This window comes from Opisthocomus hoazin, chromosome Z (genome assembly GCF_030867145.1).
Source record: "Opisthocomus hoazin isolate bOpiHoa1 chromosome Z, bOpiHoa1.hap1, whole genome shotgun sequence".
NCBI classification, from domain to species: Eukaryota; Metazoa; Chordata; class Aves; order Opisthocomiformes; family Opisthocomidae; genus Opisthocomus; species Opisthocomus hoazin.
This window is the reverse complement of record NC_134454.1, coordinates 32,896,713-32,919,300: the sequence shown is the minus strand read 5'-3', so window position 1 is coordinate 32,919,300 and position 22,588 is coordinate 32,896,713. Positions and strand designations below refer to the sequence as shown.

At 39.0% G+C, this 22,588-nt stretch overlaps 1 protein-coding gene across 3 annotated transcripts in view; it reads right to left on the bottom strand.

Moving 5' to 3' along the window:
• Positions 1-2,601: 2,601 nt before the first annotated feature.
• The window catches only part of SUSD1 (sushi domain containing 1), a 46,353-nt gene continuing 26,366 nt past the window's right edge, over positions 2,602-22,588 (bottom strand). For all 3 annotated transcript variants that reach the window (XM_075410670.1, XM_075410671.1, XM_075410672.1), the window contains 5 exons: positions 14,340-14,433; positions 12,991-13,246; positions 8,616-8,655; positions 5,648-5,741; positions 2,602-3,488 (listed from right to left, as the gene is read on the bottom strand). In XM_075410670.1, coding sequence (XP_075266785.1) covers positions 3,350-3,488; positions 5,648-5,741; positions 8,616-8,655; positions 12,991-13,246; positions 14,340-14,433 — 623 coding nt within the window. In that variant the 3' untranslated portion in view covers positions 2,602-3,349. The remainder of the gene's footprint in view (positions 3,489-5,647; positions 5,742-8,615; positions 8,656-12,990; positions 13,247-14,339; positions 14,434-22,588) is intronic.

The following is a 22,588-nucleotide window of genomic DNA, read 5'->3' as shown; positions in this document are numbered from 1 at the left end:
ATCAATACTGAAACAAACAAACAAGCCTGGATGGCTTCTGGCTGTCTCTATGACGCCCAGAAGAAAGACATCTCACCAAAAGATCTAAAGGACTCATCAGTGACACGTAAGAGAAATTTTACAATAAAAGGTTTTTCAACTGACACACCATCACAATTACATGCACAAATGCTGGATTTTTACAGTAACCTGCATGTTATCTCACTATTACAGAATAAAAGATAAAAAATAGTTCAACTTAAGCTTGCACAGAATTGTTTATCCAGGGCTAACAATTTCCTGTTTCCTCTGCAGACAAAAACACTTCGGAGATAATGCAGACATTGGTATGTATCTTAACCAAACAGTTTCTTGATATAGCACATCTCAATATGGCACCATGAATGGGTATAGATCAGTAGTAACAGCAGAGCAGCTTCACTTGGCTTTACCTTAGTTGGCCTGGGTGTGGAAGACGTATCTGAGGAAGCAGAGCAAAAAACATTGGACGAAAAACCAGAATTTCAGTGTTAACTGAAGGAACAGCAGTGAAGGATCATTAGAAATGTCCCTAGAATTTCTCATACCATGAGGGGGTGATAATGTCAAGTTGCAACTAGTTTGCCAGGATGCCACATATAAACTACAGAGCTGCCAGATTATTCTGTATACTTGAGTATAAGGATTATAAATCTGAGCAACAGAAGTACCCATACAGATACACACTTCTGACTCCAAAGCCGCATTCAAAGTAGCACCTGCTAGGACTATCTTCTCCTAAGAAGTACTTTTGTAAATCGGCTATCTGATCAGAAGTCTAAAACTTCGTATTTGCAGTGAAACCCTTTCTAGCATAAAGGCATATTTCCCTCTAATGAAATGTCAGAGAACTGGCCTTCATTAGCAGTGTTCTAAAACCAGATTAATTCCACTGTCAAGCTTGTTTCTCTAACAGACAAAATTAAGTACAGTCACTAGAATTCCACATTGTTCCTTTATGCAGTCCTATAACAGTTGTTCTGAGTATAACTTTTAAGCATCTTCTTCTATTCTAGCTACTTCATTTAAATCATTTTACTTTTCCTAAAAAATAATGTAAAAAAATGTAATTGGAAACCTTGGAAGCAATAAAGCAATTTTTCTGAGAGAGAGAGGCTCTACTAAACAAACTGTTAATATTTGCACAATGATCTGAGGAGGGCAAGGCTAAAATATTTCTCTATGCTTCCCACATTAAACTGAAACAGATGGAAGAAAGATAAGTGCACAACAGATGAGGACAGACTCATAGCCAGAGGCAGGTCTGCCAAGAGCAACAAAGGAGGCAGAGGGAAAGAGGGAGAGTTGCAGAACTGTAGCTGTTTCAAAGCACTTAAGATGGCAGGGAGTCCTGCCTCATCACTTCTCCTTCATCAGTCCATTCCTGGGTATTAACACGTTGCACCACTCTGCTGTGCAAGGATGTCCAAATGAGTCGTTAAATATTTTAGTAAGTTCCAGCAGAAGTGGGGATGTTTGCTAATAAGAAACTTTGCTCTGAAAACTTTACATTATGAGAAGACAAGCTAGGTAAAGAAGAAGCACACACAAAAGAAATTACTTGTTGAAGGTTACGTGAAGACTTCCAACTTTCCAACTGCACCCTGACAAGATGGACTTATGTTCCTGGTCCTGCACAACATACTGGAACACTGCTGGTCTTAGTAAAAGCTGAAAGAAGTTTCCTTTTGCAGAGGATGGCACATCTGTCTCTTTAACATTTCCTGCCTCTCCAGCACTCCCTTCTCCAAGAACAGCTACTTGTGAACTCTCCCAAAGGACCAGAGCAGCAGCACAGTGAACCAGAATGAACTGGTACAGTTTGTACTGCTATGCCAAACCTTGGCAACCTGTTCCACTCAGAAAAGGAATTACAAGCAGATTGTATGAGAATGAATTCCACGGGACAAACAGAAAAATTAAGTGACAGTAGCCCAGTATGAAGAGTTAAGCTGTTCTTTGTCAGTCAGCAAAGGAAAACATGAACAACTCTTTATCACTAACATAGACAAAGGTGTTCTTACCCAGCTACTCACTACTAAAAGCTTACTAACTTGAAAGGCAGGCTTAGCAAGCAGTGGAAATGCTGGATAATAGAAATTACACCTGCCCTGATCTGAAAAAAGCACCCCCAATTAGAAGCAGCTGTTAAAAGCTCTCTCATGTAACTTTAATTTCTCTCTGCTACCAACTATGAAGTCTGCTTTTATACTTTAAAATATCCTTTTTCAACACCAAAAAAGGAATGACACAACCTAGAGAGACAGAACATCTAAAAGTATAAAGCCAGCAGGAATTAGAAACATTCAAAATTCCAAAAATGGCTATCATATATTCAAAGTGGTAAAACACAAAACATAACTTGGAAAAATCGACAGAACTGAGTAAAAATCAAAACTCTTGCAGTTAACAGAATGATTTTGCTAATATATCTCAAAGCAACTACTGAAGAGGAGTCGAAGTAATCAAAGGCACTTGATTCTTTCTTACAGAAGGAAAAAATATTAAATGGAAGGATTGCCATAGCAAATTGGTTAATTGTACTTTATTAAGTGACTCTAACCAGATGTTACACTCCAGCTCATTAACCAGACAATGATTTAATGGCTTTACTCAGCTGTAATTACAGAACAGAGATTAACAAAACCGCACTTAATACAGGTAGCTCTCTACTTAAATTAGTTTCACATGCCATTAAAGCTACTCAGCTTTTTGGCAAACTGCAGCTTCATAGACTGATATATTATTTGCAATTATTGCTAACTGGTGTGAGCAATGATTGCAATATCTCAGTAACACATCTGTTGCTGACACTATTTAAATGTGACAATTTCACGGCTAACAACTCTGTACTTGTTATTGAAGTACCATTATCCGTAAGTGTCTTCCACCTTTATACCTGGAAATACAATAGGCATTTTGTCTGATATAAGGGTTGATCTGTATTTTCTCCCATAACGGGCCATTTTATATGTCCTAAAGTATCTAAAGACCCTCATTCTCAACCAGATCAGGGGATTCTTTGTGTAACAAAGTCATGTGTAAACACTCATTATCAGGCATTCATGTGGCTGGAACAGTTGAAAGCCTATGGCCAACACACGGGAAGCATCCTGATATCCCTGACACCAACCTGTGTTGGTTCTCCTTTACATACCATACCATCTGAAAACAAAGGGAGACAATAAACACCTCACTTCCAGTAACATACGTATTTTAACTGCCCATGCTATAGTACATATGTGGCATGCAGATATGTCCATACCCGACAGACGCTGGCTTTGGTAAGAAGAGTGCATCTTCTCTATTCTGACTTCAGAGGGATAACACATCAGAGAAGAGAGACATTTTCAGTCTCCAAGAATGATGATGTAATCCCTGTCTGTGCCATGTCCATTCTAGCTGATAAATGTACAGCCTCGCAGGCTAAAGCAGCAGATGGGGAGTGCACTGTGCTGTGGAGATAAGAGCTGGAGAAAAAGAAAAAACTCCAGTTAAAGAAAAATACTTAAACTCATCCAAGACTCAAGCACGGACTTGACAGAGAACTTGCATCAATCACATTCATAGGATAAATGACAGAGCTTCTAAAGTTTTTTTAAGACCTAAGGTGCTGGTATAAAATCTGAACATTACAGCCAGTGTGAGATGGGTAAGAAGTATTCCAATAGCTACCTTAACCTTAGCGTCAACAACACTCATGACCAGTGCAGATCTTCAGAAAACTGAAGTTTTGGCACTATGCTTATGCATCTGAATGGGCATCACATACAAAAAGGAAGCAAAGGATTAGGACAAATGAAGCAAGGTGAATGTGTGACAAGGCACACATTAATACTAACAACTTTTGGCTAAAGCATTTTTTAAATGAAAAAAAATTAATACTATCTAAGAACATCAGCAGTCAGGCTGTGCACTTTGTGAATCCAGTGTCAGACTTTTATTCACTAAGAAACCGTTAACACTGCTGTCAGCAGCCATGTTAGTGGGAATTCACAATCTGTCCCACTGCAGTAATATAATCCCTGAGGCAGCAGACATGTGGGAAGCTGGTGAGCACTTTAATACAGTGGTTCTTTGTGACACAAGCTGCAGAACAGGAAAGCTTACACAGACCCCAAGAAATAACCCAAGACCATTCACCTGACACCATGGCAAGATCAGCTGTGGCTGTGTCATTCCTGACAGATACTTGTTTAACCTGCTCTTGCAGACCACCCAGAAGCCATGGCTTCATAGCATTCGCAGCAATCTGTTCCATGCCTCCCTCTACTACTGTTCTGCAGCACATGGGTACACCACCCATGGATGGCACAAGTACCATGGGCACTATGGACAGGAAGAAGTTGGTCTTTCTATAATGGCTTTTTGCATATTTGTATCTCATGCTTCTTGGCAGTCTCTTCTCAGCCAGGCTGAGCAACCTACTAGTAGATTACCCTACTCGCAGCTGGATCAGATAGATCTCGTGTCTCTCTTGTTGAGTTCCTCTGCCTCTTTCTCCTGATGGGCCACATCTTTCTTGGAGTACAGTGCCTAAAACAGGACCATGGCTTTATAACTGGACAGGGCAGAAGGCTGTCTTCACATGCTTATTTTAAAAAAGTATTTGTTATTTATAATTATTGCAGGTACTTCTTGTGAGCACTGTGAAGGGTCTCATCACAAATGACATCTGGGTTTTCCCTTCTCTGCCTGCTGGTGAAATGGGCAGCTGTAACTGCTGCCAAGGATTCTGTCCAATGCTCTCTAAAACAGGAGAATGGATTCAAGAATATCTCTGTACACGGGATCAAGGGCCTAAAAGATACTTGCTGAATTACCAGGTCCTGGCCCCCAACATTACACCACATTTACAGCATGGCCACCGTCAAATGTACTCAAGGTACTAAGCTCCCTAAGGATGACACCTGAGGTGTTTTGGTTTTTTCCTCACTCATTTTAGAAGAAGATTGAAATGGAAGTTCAGGACCTAACCTTCTCCACACACATTCACAACTGGTTCATACTCCAGTACTGTCTATTATCTTCCACAGCTCTCCTATCACTTTTATGCTAATTGATTTGACATAGTTTTATAAAGAATGTATATCCCTCTGTCACTTTTTTGCTAGAGAAACTGAAATTGATTTCTTAAATATTTCTAACATGTTTTTGTTGTGGCCTTTAGCTAAAGATCAACTGCTACTGAAAAACAATCCTCTTAGGCCTTTCGAGTAACGTTGGAAGATGAGAAATTGGCTCCTTACAGATGAAAAGTACATCAACATTTCTGTTGGTATGACTTGACTTTTATATGCTGCACAGCATATAAACTTCATTTATTTAGCTACCCTTAAATCAAAACACCTCTGAACTAAATTCCTGCTGCTACTCACTGTCTGAATCCTTCCTTCATTAAGATGAGCCCCATACTTTTCAGATGCTTCACCAGTGATTGCAAAGATGTAGAGGGCATCAATTCAAGCAATGGACAGCATTAGTGGCCATTGCAGGAACTCTTGATAATAGTTTATAACCACCCAAGAGGTCTAAACCAAGCCGGTTGTCAAGAAAAACCATCTGAAAAGGAAAACATATAAGCCTTGCACAGCACGACTACAAAACTGGACTTAATCGCCATACATACCGTGCCGCTGAGAACGACAGGAACAGTATAAGGCAGACAGCAGCAACTGACCCTAATCCAACAGCAGTCATGTATTGCAGAGTGGGAGACAAATCTGAAAGAAAATATAAAACAATTCAAATGAACAAACACTAAATAGTGTAGTTTCCATCTGGTGACTGACCAACTGAGTCTGCTCAAAGCTGAAGTACTGTAACAAAACTCAGATGCTGGATGTACTGCTCTGGTAGCAACAGAGCTGACTATCCAGTAGTTACCGTCAAGTTAAAGAAGTAAGATTAAATGGTGTATTTCTCAAAAGTAATTATACTTCACCATCCCTCAGTTTCCTGCCTTTTGTTTTTTTTTTTTAATTCAGATGTTTAGTGTCAACACTCCTCCCTCTTATGACTGACAATTTCAGTCTAAATCATATGCCAAGGTGGTCTCTGGTGCCAGGAAATCCTAGTGCTTTATTAAATAGCTCAATGCATGTCCTTCAAATTTTTTACAATCTGGGCATTCTCTCTCTTCCCCACTGGTCCCCCCTCATCATCCGTCCCCCCCCCGAGTGACAGAACAGAAATAAACCTGGCAATGACAGCCTTACCCAAGCCCATAACACCAGAAGCCATACAGGGACAGAACAGAAGGCTTACAGTGATTTTCTGTCAAAAACCAGAAATACTTGTGAAGGTAACCTACGAAACCATTCCAGCCACCTCTATCCCATTTTCAGCATTAGTCAAATGTTACCTATTTCTTACTGGATTTCCCACAGACATCTAGGATGCTGGATCTTATTCCTGCAAGATTCCACAACTCTACTTGCTGTTAAATCTTGGAAGCATGAGTCTGTAACTTTTTAGTCAAAAATTTTCATTCTCGCAAAAATGGCACTTATTCAGTGAAATTACTGTATATGAGAGATGAGAATCCAAGTGCCTGAACATCAGAAAAGCAACCTCCGTTACTTAAATTGAACTCATTCCTGGCTCGTCTGAGTGCACAGGCATAAAGCTGGCTGGGCATTCAACAAAAGACCCTCAACAACTGATCTGAAGCACAAAAAGTCCTACAGTGCTGAAAAGAGAACCCGACCAGTTTACCATCTTTGCCTAACACTGCTCAGTGAAGCAAGGCTTGTACCTGTGCAGCACCTCTCACCTGTACACTTACTGTAAGTCTGGCAAAATAAAGAATTTCAGACAGGGACCCCATAAGGAAAATGTGTTCAACCTACAAGCACGTTCGGTTTTGGTAAAAGTTCTGCCTGTCCTTACATCACTAACACCAGTTTCCATTAGCAAGTTACGCACCTCTAAAAGAGAAATCAGCTCTCCATGAAAATGACAGAACTGTCTTCCCTACACATTGTAGAGTATGTTTGGTGAAAAATCCCTCAACATTCATTTTACCTATTTGTGACAGAAGGAAGCATGCTTTTAACAGCTTTCTACCACTTCTGACAATAATGATTTATCATACAATGTGTAGTTTTGTCTAGATGGCATCTGAAACATGTCCATTCAGTTTTGATTTAACTTACAGTTTTGTCTTTTATAATCGTTGAATTAAGAAACATGCCTCAGAGAATTCAGTGAGCCTTATACATTCTAGCCTCTCCAGCTGCAGAAGTACATTAGGCCAAGGACACTGTCTGGCTAGAAGTCCATTCAATATAAAGGCAAATGGATTTACAACAGAAAGGCCTGACCTGTCCCACTCCCATCTTCCGATGCCCATTCTTTTCATCCCAAAACCAAAATCCACGTATATGGAAGACAGCCTCAGATGATGCTCTACAAGCTAAAATGCTAACAATGACAAAGTCAGAAGAGGAGAGTCTTCTGTCCTTCCAGAGTTATTTTACAGCTCTTGCCTATACAGCTCTAGCAATAGAGCCTTCAAACCAAGGGAATTGATCTTAGCCGAGTTTCCACAATCACAAACTGCCTAAACTATACTAAGTGTGGCGGTAAATCAAATAGGTCACAAGAGTAAACAGCAAAGGGCATTCTAGAAATCAACACACAGTTGTCACCAGAAGATCAGTAAAAGCAGTAGTCAGACATGTGTTTTGTGCACAGTGGAGGAGATGCATCTCAAGCACACCACATGATTTATTATCATTCCAAAGGTCTAACTCTTCAGTGTCACTGCATTTCCTAACCTCAGTTCGTGAGTCTTTCAACTCAAAAGCAGAATTTGGAGTTTCTAGGAGACTTCAGTAGTGCCACTTTCTTTGTCAGGAGAAGCAAATGTTTGCTTTTTGCTCAAACATGATGAATGCGTGAAGAGAGTACTTTCTACTGTGGTGGAAAGGAGGGAAACTTGATCTCTAGTGGATTCCAGACTCCTCTGAGGTAAACTCACTCACTGGAAATATTTTATATTCAAAAAGAAAAACAGAGATAAAACCACGCTGAGAAATTCACTGGGTTTTAAAGTTATGCCATTAAACTTTTAATATATTGTGCTTCCAACTACAAAAATCAGCCACGTTTTTCATTTTTGCAGTGTCTTTTATTATTCAAAGTTCATAAAAGGACTTCATTCTCCAAGGACCATTTGAACATACCTAAAATAAATAATGTGGCTTCCAAAATCTATAAAAACATTTTTTTTAAAAAAATACCTTTAAGCCAATACAGAACTATCTTAAAACAGGCTTCCAGAATTCCACGTCTTCTGTGCTTCAAACCCTTCGTACACAAAAATTGCTGTAAAGATTTGGATGTGATGCATAGAAAGAGTAATACTGAAAACCAGGGAGAAAGCAGAGATTATATTTTATAATGAGTTACTGAATCCATTAGAATGGAATACCAAAGCGCACGGCAAATTTTCTGCCTTTAACCTTTCCAATTCTTGAAGTCAACTGACCATTAATGGCAAATGAAGAAACAGCCATAGCAATTATTAGTTCATGCGGCCAAGCAAAGCTATGACGACTTCTGTTTTCTTACTGAAGGGAAAATTGACTTACTTTTAATTTGTGCCCAGACAGCACAGGACTGTGTTCTCACCTGAAAATGAAAACATAAAAATCACTGTTTCTCATGAGAGAAATTTATTATCACAAACACATTCTGCAAGAGTAGCCATCACAACATACTTTATTTTATTACTATTGGGAATGGAGTTTGTTATTCCCCTGGCAGCAGCATCTAGCTTGTCTGAAAAGGTTATAAAGATAAGATGAGAGATAGAGCGTTGATGAAAGGCTGGCTCTAGCCTTTCAGACCATCACACTTCCTTTCTTTCTACAACCTAGGCACGCAAGTAACATGAAAGGATCTTTGAAGCCGCTTGGGTAAGAATTCAGAATCTATGAAATGGCAAGATAAGGCTGAATATGCTGTTTAACTCTATCCCCATGTAGAATATATATGTTAAGATATGGTACTTCATGGCGTGTTTTTCAATTACTAGATGTAGGGGTTTTTTCATTACAACAACTTTCTTGGTAGTTTTAAATAATTTTTATAGAGCACATAGTAGTTAATGTTCACAGCAGTTGAGTGAATGTTTATCAGCGGTCTTCTTTTGCAATTGTTTAACAAGTTTGGTTTTTTTACAGTAAGCTTCATTCCCTGTAGAGCTTTTTTCCCCCAGCACTTCACACTCATACACACACACATTCTCTTGTCTGTTGTATAATTACTGTGAAGTCTATTTTTGTAGTGCTTCTACTTTTTGTTAGTTTTTCTATTTTTTGTAGTGCTACTTTCCTGTTAAATGACTTTCATAGATTTTCATAGAATAGATACACTTATTTTTTGTGTTTTGGCAAACTGCATATTATGTTGTTCTGGGTAACAGTATGCTTCTATGAAATTGAAAGCTACATTTTGAAGCATTTGAACAAAAGGACAAAGGCACATCTGTACGCATAATCTTAATTTTGTGTGTCTGCAAGCTGCATTGTAGAATCTCAGTGTTCCTTACACTCATTTTTTATAAGGAATATTTTTGTTATTTAAAAAGACAAAACACTGACAAAGAAAACCCTCTTAGGAGAGGAAGGATAAAGAACAAGGGGTGGATTTAAAAACTCAATCAAATGCCAGATTCTGGAGGCACTGGTGTGCGTGCCATCATCTTGAAATAGCGATGTCCATGTCATACTCTGGTTTGCAGGAAATCACTTATCTCCTGCCTGTCAGAGAAGTTACAGAGCTCCCAGGAATCTCAACAGCAAAGTTCACAGATCTGCACGTTATACTAAATCAAATTAATAATCCCTTCCTCTGATGAATTAGCACCTTTCCAGAAAGTTATCCATGAAATTATGCCTCCAAATACTCCAGTATTCGTGGATCTCAACATCTATATTTCAACCTGGATATTCATGGGTAGCTACACTGGAGATAGAAACCCCTTCCACAGTGGCACAATTAAAAGATCTCTGGAGAAAAGAGAAAATATTTTGCCATGCATACACACTTTTCTCAGATGATTTTTTCTTAGGCTAGTTTTAACAGACTTTTCTTACAGTAGGGGTAATTTTGATTCCAATTTTCCAAAAACCTCACAGCTTTTTTCCTGAAAAGACTCAGGTCATCCTCACCTTTCACTGTCCTGCTCTTCTGTTACAGGCACAAATTATTTGATCAAAAAAAGCTGCTGCTGACACTGAACGAAAGCTAGGCTAAAGAAATTAATCTCAAATAAGTTTAAACTCCAAATATCTATTTTAGTTCTTGCCCTTCACTACAAGCCTTGGCTCTCTGCACAGCATGGCATCCATAAAGTAATCACTGAAGATTAAGATAGGTACCAAATGGGTTTGAGTTATTTAATTAGCAGTATCCCTCATGGAGAAGGACACTTCCAAAGGTCAACAATTTGTTCCACTTAAGTAAGATTTTCATGATGACGACAGTCAATTCTTGTTTGTTCCCAAATCCTCCCTTGGTCTTCATCATCCCTACATTCCAACTGCCAAATTCATCGATATGAAAAACGGTAATTTCCATTATCTCTGACTTCTTAATTGCTTGTACATCCCCAATGGTCTCCTCAGATCATCTGACCAGTCTTTTAACACGTCTGAATGTCCTGCACAAGTGAAATACGTGTTTTAAATCCTCGTCCTTGAAAAACAAACAGAAAGTAAAAACTGCACAGCAAACACCTTTCTCAGGACCTCCAAATATGAGCAAGGGATAAATGAATGTGGACTCACTAAAACAGAACAGCATACTTGTCTTTAATTGTGTCCACACAATTTCATCTGCACTGATTTTCCCACCCTTGCCACAAGGACATTGAGGCATTGATATCAGGTGTATTGAGGAATAATGACAACAAAAAGTCACAACCAAGCCATGACTTTGCAGGATGTATGATACAAATTGTACTGTTCTCAGCATGCAGGGGTCTGGAGCCAGAAGGGACTCTGGAGGATGCCAGAACATAAAGGTACAATAATGAGAACATTAATTAGGAGACTATGACATATACTTCTAATGCATCTGTACTCAAACACAAATGTGTTCACAAGTAAAATACACTACAGATATTTAATTTCACATGTATTAATAACTGAGGGCAAATTAAAGAGCAGATTTTTTAAAAAGCAGACTTCTAAATATTAACTTTTGAATCCAAATTCAGTTACTTGAGTAATAAGATTTTCAGAAATTCTCAAAACCTAACAACTCTGAATTTAGAATTTTTAATCTCTTTAACTACTTAATACCAACAACTGCACAAAATACAGGGGCATGAGAACTGAAGATAAATCAGCACTCTTGAGCCACAGGACGAAGTTCCATTTCAAAGAAGCAGAGCTTGAAACCAAAGCTGTTTGGTATTTCCAACCTTAATAATGATTTATAAATGTTATATGTAACTTTGTGTACTTCATCAAGTAACAAAAGCCATATAGGAAAGTAACCACAAGAAACATTCCCCAGTATCATAAAATATCGATGAGAAAGAGCTAGGGAAGCGAAAGCATAAAACCCAGGGATACATAAACTGAGTTCAAAGATGTATTTAGCAGTGCTTAAAGAGGTTAAACTTCTATACATTTGACTCATTAACAATCCTGCTCCACAGAGTATATTTTTCTAAAAAACACAGTTCGTTGTTCAAATTCCAGGATATACTGGGCTAACTTAACATTATTTATGAACTGAGTGTCTTCAAATGTCATTTCACTACTTCTTGCCTCATGCAATTAATTAAAAATTTATGACAAACAACCTACATATCAGGATCAGTGCTATCTGAGGTGCTATAAAAACTTAAGACTATTGTTAAAGTAGATGCCACACAATACATACGCTGCACAGATTAGTAAATACTACTTATCACATGTACCTGTTTTATTTCACTCGCTCTGGACTGAGACAGAGTTGTATTTCTTAACAGAAGCTGTTTTAATTTATTGAGATTTGGGTGTAGGCTTCCAAAACTGTAGAGAATTATTTACAAGTGATTCACAGATCAGTTTTTCTGTGCCTCCTTCCTTTGTGCTATATACACAAAGCCGTAAAACTCTATTTCAGTTTTTGGGGGTGGCAGGGTGAGGCACTGTTTAGGTGTTTTTATTCTCTAGTATGGGTTGCTTTGTTCTGTTTTTACATTTGACATTTAGGAACTGAATGCACATGAAAAGTCCATTACCTGACCCATACGAGAAAAACCTTCTACTGCTGAGACTTATAGTATGAAAAATTAGAAGCTGTCGACCACTGAGACAGATAATGACTGGAACACTAGCAGCATAACATCATGGGAGGCAAGACACTGGAGTACGAAACAGCTGAGATGTATATTTCAGAAACTTTTTGTTTTTAATGTAAACACGTTTACTTTAAAATTACAAAAAATTAATGCTATTAATATACTTTTTCCCACAAGAATTTCCCAAGGGAGCTGGAGTTGACATTCACTGCTACACGGAAGGTAACACACATGATAAAATATGTTTTGTCTTGTCATTTGGAGAACTGGAGTCTTTTGCTATAAAACATTCAATTAAAAATTAAAATGGGTGAATTTTTCATTGCTAAGGAATAATTTTCAGATTCTCATAATGATCTCTTTCACCAAATTCTGGCCCAACAAAGACACCCTCAATTACTGAGGGCAGTGATGGCCCTCCACTTTTAGTTTTTTCCATTGTTTGCCTGTCGGCATCCAGAGTTGCTCCAACATTACAATAATATAAATATCTGTAAGAAATTTTACAAGAGTTATTCAAAGGGCTTCAGATTTAATCTAACTCTGTCAACTAAGAGATCCCTGCAACATCATAAAAAATTTAACACAAAGCCAATGCCCTCTTTTTTCCCCAGCAACATGCCATTCCAACAGGTGTAAAGAAAAGGTTTTAAAACATCCATTACCTTATTCCACTCACTTATTATTCTCAAAAAAACACAATACTCTTCTCCCAGCTTCAAAGGAGCATTATAAAACTTCCCATAGTAATGTCTGTCTCCAAGAGCAATTGACATGTTATCAGCAACATCCTTCGCCCGAAATTCAGCTGCTACATATCCTTTAGCGTCAGTGGTGTTACTAAAGAAAGTTGCAGCAGCAAAGGAGTCACAAATAAAAGTGCTCTGCAAACCCAGAGGAAGCACGATCACTTGATAAAGACTAGAGTGAAACAAAAAAAGCAAATATTAGCCCTCACTTCAGTGTATTAAGCATGAGACATTCATTAATTCACATTGCCTTTTCTATTCATAGCCTCTTAATGATTTTTTATTATCAATGTCCAATACGGATGCTTCTTATACTAAAATACTTCTCTGTGGGTGTGTTCCGTGGCATTTTGAACCAAAAGTACAGCACGCACAGCTTAGAGCCGGTTCTTCTCTTCACATGCACATTACCTTTACACGGCTATTCATGTGCAGAAGAGCACCAAACTAAGTTATTGCAGGCTATCTCTTGCTCCTCTCATCTAAACACATAAGTTCACCTATGAAACAATACATCATTGGCCTCTAAAAATGATTCATAATTTCCCAGAAGCAAGACTTTTTCTGTTTAAAGGAGGAGAGGACAGGTACCATCTGTAAAAACATAATCAAATTTGCCTTCAGACTTCTCAAGAACATTTCTAGTTTATGGTATCCAATCATGGGAGACTACTTATTAAGGCCGTTACACTAGACATTTCCGGAAATGTTATCAGCTTTCAAGTATTTTATGCTTTGGTGTAATGTTGAGTTATGATCACCTTTTCATTCTGTCACAAACACCTCTTAGTAAGGTGTAAATCCTTTTTCCACAGAAATATGTTTTGCTAGTAATACATTAATATGAAAACACTATTTCAGAATATGCATAAATACAGACATTGTTCACCATTTCCGCTGTCTCCTGTTAAAAAAAGTACTGGCTGCATGAGTCTGTTGGAAAAGAAAACACACGTGGGTAGAGCTGTGTGTGGATCAACTAATAAAAAACTACTCTACTTCAACATGGATAAAGGAAAAAAAAAAAAAAAAAACATAATCAACAGTGAAAACTCTGAATTATCAAAAAAAGAATTTTGTTCCAGAAAGCAGGTAAGAGTCTAAAGCCAAATATTACTCTGCTAAAGAAGGAGAAACTGGGAGTTACACCTTAAGTTTTCTCCCCTAACAAAAAATAACCAAACCCCCAGAAAAAGTTGCAATATGTAAGTTACATACATCTGCAGGATGTTTTCTGAAAGGGTGAAGAGCACACAGAGACAAACCTGATCGGTCCATTTCGATCTTCTACTTTCCGGAGTCTGAGCAAGGGTGCAGAACCTTTTACTGCAACAAATTCTACATCTGGGAAAGGGGGATCTAAGAATTGAACAAATACCAGTGCTTCAGAGAGGTTTTAGAAATATCTGAGACATGATGGTTCCTAGCTGTTTTCCCCTCCTAAAACTTCCTGGAACTTCAAACACCTGATGGCTAAAGTCTGCAGGCAACATACACATTCTGGTCAAGAAAAACACTGAGCAAATACAAGCATGATGGCATGTCAGCCCCAACTCAAATCCCTGCTATCTGCTGGCTGGGAAAAACAGAAATGCCCCAGAATGAGGACAGACTACAGAGAAATGAGACAGGAAAGATTTATTGGCAGAAGCATTATTATTTATTGGAGTAACTGAAATGGTCAAGCACAAGATGAAACTGCGGGCACACAGCCCACTACAAGAATGGTATGACTAAAGGAGAATCTACTAGTGGCAAAAGCACTTTCAAGAAGGCAACTTCCTTAGTTACTGCTCACAGTCAGCTAGCAATATCCAGCCCCTTAAATTGGATTTCAAGACAGGTACAGAGCTCTAATTTGTTTTAGTGGGAATTTGCATCAAGGCCAAAACTGAACAAACACTTCTGCCTCTAATTTCAATGGTAATAAAGACAGTTGCACATTGACAAAGGCTGGTGCTATGATAATGGAAATCACCACTATGAGCCTGGAAGCAAAAAGGAAAAGAGCTTCAGTGTGCACAACAGAGTGGCCAGAGTGCGAAGCACGGATATTGTCTACCAGAAGTCTGAATGAACTTCCACATTTATTTACAGGTATGACTAGGCTGTTTGAAAACTAGTCTATAAAGCTGTTGATGTGATATCCCATGAAAGACTACTCAATGCAGTGCTTGTATACAGAAAACCAAGGCTTCAGAATACCATTAGAAAGAATAATCAGTGTCATGGAGACAAACAAAAGAAAATCAATGCAGATCTGCCGAAGTTAAGTCACACCAGGCAAAATCTTGCTGAGATGCATGGCTTTTTCAGACAGCTGGAATACAGATAACTGCACACATACGTCAAAAAATGGAAAATCATTAGTTCAGCAGGAGAAAATGAGGCTTGATAGAAAAACTATAAAGTGAGTAAATAACCAGTAAACAGGGAGCTAGCAAAACACAGCATGTTGGAAGCAGAAGTACTGGGGTGCAGGAAGGTTATTAGAGGAGTTCCTCCAAGACTAAATGTGATTACTAAGTCTGGCATTTTGCTAACAACCATGATGCAAAGTCCAGGTGTGTACAGATGAATTTTGCTGCTCAAACCACGTTAGACAGTGTAAAACAAAAGCAGTATGGAGATACTACACAGGAAGAACCTTTACAGCTGTTGTTTTGCACAAATGGGATGAAATTCCCCAGTATAAAGTACAAGAATTTTTGCTATATATTCCAAGTTCCTTTGAGTAGTAGGAAGAGCATGTTAGCCACTCAAATGATAAGGGGGGGAGGGGGGGGGTGTGCTCTATAAAGCATATAAAACAGGTTCCTGTAACACTAGAATAGTACCACCAGAGGTACAGAAGGCCCAGGTGTCATAATTCCACAGTGTCTGAAGTTCCAATCATCAGTCCAACAGAGCTAAATGAAACCAGAGCAGAGGATGACTACAAGAAAGATCCAGATAAAGGAGAAATCGTCTTATATGAGGGAACCAAAAACTTGTCTGTGTAGCCTACAGAAAAGAAATTTGCAAGTCTACATGATTTCTGCTTTAAACAGACAAAACATGGGAAATGAACAACTTAAGCACAGTATGCCCAAAATAAAGACAACAGGCCATACAAGCATCCTTAGCAAGAAAAACCTTACCTTGCCCTTGGCAAAAATCGTCCTCAAGAGAACCTCCCGAAAGCCTGCCTAACCAAATTAATTTCTCTGGTAGCTCCCTTTACCAGGTCCTCTTCAAAACCAGTCTATGGTTGAACTACCAATGAAGAAACAGCTACGAACATTTAGGATTGAAATCAGAGTAAGATTTGTATCTAGCGAGGCCATGATATTCTACAGTGGCTTCCCTCTAGCAGAGACAGGCCAGAAAGCCCTTTCAGATAGTTTCCTGAGTTAATAAAATGTATTGCATGGCTGCCTGCAAGAACAGGAAATGGTCTTTAATTCAGATGGTCTTTTCAATACTTCTGCAACTGCAGATAATGTAAAATGTAGCGACGGTATTTCCAACTGAACAAAATTAATGAACAAACAGTATTTGACACCCAGCCTTTGTGTCCTTTACACCTTGCTAGCCTAAGCAAACAGAACTTAAGAACTCTAAGCCCTCCCTTAACTTCAATGATTCCTCAGCACAGACACTGCCAGTGGGCAGAGTGACAGGAAAATATATCTGTCAGGGCAGATTCACCTGCTATATTCCTCTTATCTTCCTGTCCTTTGGCATTCAATATTACCAGGAGACCCTATTATTAATTTCACTTCAGAATTTTCATGGAATCACAGAATGGTTTGGGTTGGAAGGGACCTTAGAGATCATCTAGTTCCAACCCCCTGGCCACGGGCAGGGACACCTTCCACCAGACTAGGTATCTCCAAGCCCCGTCCAACCTGGCCTTGAACACTGCCAGGGAGGGGGCAGCCACAGCTTCTCCGGGCAACCTGTGCCAGGGCCTCCCAATCACAATGCTTTATTGTGAGCCACCCTCACAATAAAGAATGTCTTCCTTGTATCCAGATTAAATCTACTCTCTCTTAGCTTAAAGTCATTCCCTCTTGTCCTATCGCAACATGGTCTGCTAAAAAGTCTGTCCCCATCTTTTTTACAAGTCCCCCTTCAGGTACTGGAAGGCTGTTCTAAGGTCTCCCCGCAGTCTTCTCTTCTCCAGTCTGAACAACCCCAACTCCCTCAGACTTTCCTCAGAGGAGAGGTGTTCCAGCCCTCGGATCATTGTTGTGGCCTCCTCTCGACCCGCTCCAACAGCTCCAGATGTCTTTCCCGTGTGAAATTTCCAAGAAATATTTGGGCATTTCTTCTTTTGTACCAGCCACAATGTGCATTGCATGTGACAGTTTTGCATCTTTTTTCCAAATCAGCAGTGAAAGCGGAACAGGGGACAAAAAGACTGCTGACTAAGTTCATAATGATTAAATTTTTTTATTTTCTGTAATTTGACAGGAAAAATGCAAAACGAAAATAAACAGGCATCCAGCACTGACAGCCCTAGTAAGTGCGCAAAAGAGAGCAAAATCTGAAAAAACACAGAGTACTTCTAAAGCTTGGAGTCTTTTACCATTTTTAGTTGCTGGCAATAAATATTACTACAAATATCAAGCACATTGAGGACAGCCTGCCTGTTTTAATTAAAACAAGTGAACAACTTGCAACAATGTAAAGTAGTAATAATACCAACAATACTAAATGAAAGGAATGTATTTAATTTTTGCTCCAGTAACCAGAAAGGAAACTCTGAAGGAGTTATTCCATATGCAGTACTTGGCCACTATGAACTTTTAATAAAACAAGCACCTTTCCAGAAATTTAACACTAAAAGAAAAAAAAAAGTCTGCTGTGAGGTCATCATAATTCCCAAATTTAAAAATCTGCATGGAAAAAATACTGACTTAACACCACCTAGAACAGATGGAGAGAAAATGGGAATGCTACGGAGAGATGAGGACTTGCGCTAGGGGGGCTGTGAGAAGAAAGCAAGATCCTCTGATCTGTCCAGGTGCTGTTAGCACCTTGCCTTTGTTAAAGATTTTTTTTTTAAACCCTTCACCAGCAGAGCAGACTAACATATCTGTAGCAGAACCAGGAAAAAGCAGAAGAACATATCAAGAACTGCCATTATATCCAGAAACAATTTAACCTTCAGCACTTCCTTGTCACAGCAGTGCTATGTTACTAACACTTGGCCATGTGACATGCAGGCCCATTTTCTACAGCAAGAATCCGTCCACAGAGTCTCTCTCTGAACATGACGGCCGGCTCCAGGAAAGACGCGCACGCCAAGGAGCGCCGACCATTGCAACAGCGCAGGGAAACAGCGCATGCCTCAATGCTGCAGCAAAAGCCTGCTCGGTGTTGTAATGCATTAAATGCGCTTCAGAAAAAGCCAGTATGTCAGAAGCAGATCACTATTAGTTATCATGACAGCATTTCACAATGGAACAGCTATGTTTCTTTCTTTAATCCTGGCAGTTAGCTGTTCAATTCTTATTTTAAAGCCCCATTTTTTGCCAATACTGTTTACTGCTGCAGTCCGAGGACTTCACAGGCAAACTGTTGTAATACAACAAACATGGGCACTTTTACAACATTCTCCAGTAGTGATAACAGAAATATTTAATGCCTTTCCTGTCACCTGACCTTCTGTACAGCTCTGAAGCTGTAACTCTGGGTCAACACTCTGCTACTTACCTTTAGATATATAATGCAGACAGGAAATGTTGTAAGTTTCCTATGCACGGACACGTCAAAAACGAATGCACAAATCCATTTCTATCCCAACTTCTACATGCATATGCACAAAATGTGCTAAACTGAATAATTTGTACCTTATTAAAAAACCTTCACTTGGTGCCAGCATAGCCTTCTTTATGGCTTTCCTTCACCATTTTATGTTAATGATAAAGCTTTAAAAATAGTAATGTGATTAAACCACAAATTCCAAAACCAGATGGCAACTCTTCCCAAGCTCAGGGAAGTAAAATCAAAGATACCTCTTAAGGCCAAGTTCTAACTGCAAGAACCCTTTGCTGAAATAACACTATTAGCATGATCTTTATTTCCTACAAACAAGGGACTTTTCAACAGTTATTTGAGGGCTTTATGTCCACAAAGTTTTTTACTGAATTTTAAAACAAGGAAGTCAAAAAAATTGCTGTAAATTGAAAAAAAAACCAAGGTAGAGATACTGATAAAACAGAAAAGATTTTTTACCACTTGTATTACTGTCTGCATAATAATTAAGTTTACTGTACATACTGAGTAAAAATGATTTAACAAAGACTGAGAACAGATTTTTAACATGAAGTAAGATATTATTTAAAGAAGGAAGGAAGGAGATTGAAAAAATCAAGACCACATCTACGGAAAATGATCATTTATATCTTCTTTAAAGACTGTATCGTCAAAATGGAAATACTAGCAGGGTGTATGTCATTTTTTCATGTAAAAACTCATAGCTGAAAAGAGCTTACAATCTATCTAACTCCTCATTGTAGCCTATTCTTGTATTGGTTTATTCCATTTTGCATTTTATTCATTTTACTTAATGCTGATTACACTAACTTGTTAAGGATAATATAAAGGCTAATGCAGAAACATCACTATAAATTTGTAAAGGACTACTTCAAACAATACTAAGGAACCCTCAGTTTACACAGATGAAAAAGAATAAAAAAGCAAAGAATTTTGTTCAGCATGTAAAGCACTGGCTATAAAGCATAGACTGTGCCACGTATATCAAATGCTTTGTAAAAAGAATGACAGAGGTTATCAGAACAACAGTGACTTCACAAATATTTATGAAAAAAATCTTGCTTTGAAGGAGGTCACAAAGATAATGGAGAAGTGGAGTTCATATGAACGTGAATATCACCTATTTGAATAGTCTTTGCATAAAAACACAAAGTGCATGCACGAACATATGTATGAATGTGTTTACATGATTGGCAGCTAATTTCCTCCTTACATGAGTCAATGGCTCAACGTCCAAATGGACGCTGGTGACGAGTGGTGTCCCTCAGCAGTCTGTAGTGGGACTGGCGCTGTTTAACATTTTCATCAATGACTTGGCAAGGTCAAGTGCACCCTCAGCAAGTTTGCAGATACGCCAAGCTGTCTGGTGCAGGTGACACACCAGAAGGACGGGATGCCATCCAGAGGCACCCAAACAAGCTTGAGAAATGGGCCTGTGTGAACCTCGCAAGGTTCAACAAGGCCAAGTGCAAGGTCCTGCATCTCGGTCAGGGCAATGCCCGCTATCAATACAGGCTGGGGGATGAAGGGATTGAGAACAGCCCTGCCGAGAAGGACTTGGGGTACTGGTGGATGAAAAGCTATCTAAAGCAGTGTGGCCAGCAGGTCGAGGGAGGGGATTCTGCCCCTCTGGTCCACTCTGGTGAGACCTCACCTGGAGTCCTGCGTCCAGCTCTGGAGCTCCCAGCACAGGACAGACATGGACCTGTTGGAATGGGTCCAGAGAAGGCCACAAAGATGATATGAGGGGTGGAACACCTCTGCCCTGAGGAAAGGCTGAGAGAGTTGGGGCTGTTCAATCTTGAGAAGAGAAGGCTGCGGGAAGAACTTCTAGCACCCTTCCAGTACCTGAAGGGGGCCTATAGGAAAGATGGGGAAAATATTTTTTCAGCAGGGCTTGTTGCGATAGGACAAGGAGCAATAGCCTTAAACTAAGAGAGGGTAGATTTAGATGAGATATAAGGAAAAAATTTTCTACAGTAAGGGTGGTGAAACACTGGAACAGATTGCTCAGAGAAGCAGTGGAGGCCCCATCCCTGGAAACATTCAAGGCCAGGTTGGACGAGGCTCTGAGCAACCTCGTCTAGTTGAAGCTGTCCCTACTCACTGCAGTGGGGCTGGGCTAGATGGCTTCTGAAGGTCCCTTCCAACCCAAAGCATTCTATGATTATATGATTCTTAAATGTGTATGTGAAAACAGATACGGAATTAAGAAGAATGTCTTGTCTGTCTGAGCATGCCTTAATAAACAATCTTCAGAAAGGAAAAGGAACAGAGCCATGTGTAAGTAGTGTAATCCCAACAGAAATAATGAATGAGAAAGTACGCCACACCACAAGACACTTCTTTCCTTCCCTAGAAACAAACTCCTTTCTTAAAAGACAATCTTGCTACCATCTTCCTAGAGCTACAATATAATCACTGCCTAATCATTTTTCATAATTGACTCAATTTCCTATCTCAAGTAGGCTGCTACTGAGAGCTTGTCTAAAATAAGCTAAGAAGACATTAAAGACTGTGCAAGATGCCTGTTACTGGACGTATAAAAGGAGCAGAATTGCAATCATCCATGAAGCGTTTGCTAGACTATATTTACCATTCACAAGATGACGGGCAAAACAAACTTTGTGCTCAGCACAAAACTATTTTTAAAGAATGCTACTTGCCAGGAAGCAAAGCAGGCTTTTAAGTCCCAAGTTCTTGCTTCTTTTTGTTTACAAATACTACTGATATAATATATCCTCTTTCAGGAAATACAGAATTATAGATACAGATTATTCAGGATATAGCAATAGCTTTCTTAACATGCACTTACAAACCTTCCTTTCTGAAAAAAGACCCAAACTTATTGCTAGCATTCACATGTTTATTCTATTCTGCAACAGTCTTTTAAGCATTTACACAGATGACTATCCCGTCAGAAAATGAAGTCTGTTAGGCAGTGTTCATCAAATCGCCTGGGACATGCCTCTTCACAGTAGCTGAAACTCCAGTTAAGATTACCTGGACTCTCAAAATGTGGGAGGCATGTGGAAGTCAGGGAGATACAGCATCTGGATTTGCCCTCAGCTGGGGAAACAGACCAACTGACTGTGCATTTGTTAAAGGATGGCATATGAAGCCTCAAACAACAAATGAGGCCACCGCCAGTACATTAACAGTAGAACACTTCTGTAAGTCTCAGCTTTCTTAGAGCCTCTGTGCTTAAGGCATATCTTGCATTTATACAGTACCACTTATCCAGAAAAACACCAGAGCCAAAACAACACTTTTCAGACTTAAGCTAGCAGATAAATTGAGATCATTCCACCCACCACGGAAACACAACTGTCTGGTTTAACAGTGCACAAGATTACAAAATAACTGGACAAATGAAAAAGCAAATTATACACCTACTCTAAAATTATAAATAGTTCTTATATAAATTGTTTGTATGAATAATGCAATTCCTGAAACATAAGGCACAGAATTCAAAGGGACACTGCCAGAAAAAATTATTTTAACTGTATCCTTTTTACCTTTTATGAGCTGAAATAGCAACAAATTTACCATCTTATTTAAATTCTCATTATTTTACGAGCCTTGCAGCATGGTTGCTGCTGGCTTTTTAATTTTCACTCCATTTCAACTGCAAAAAGACCTACTTTAATTTTTTGGGTTCCATCAAGAAAAGCACAACATGGAGTGCTTGTGTGGCAAGTTCTGGATGAAGATTCAGAGCAACACCTAACCTTTTTCAATGAGCAAT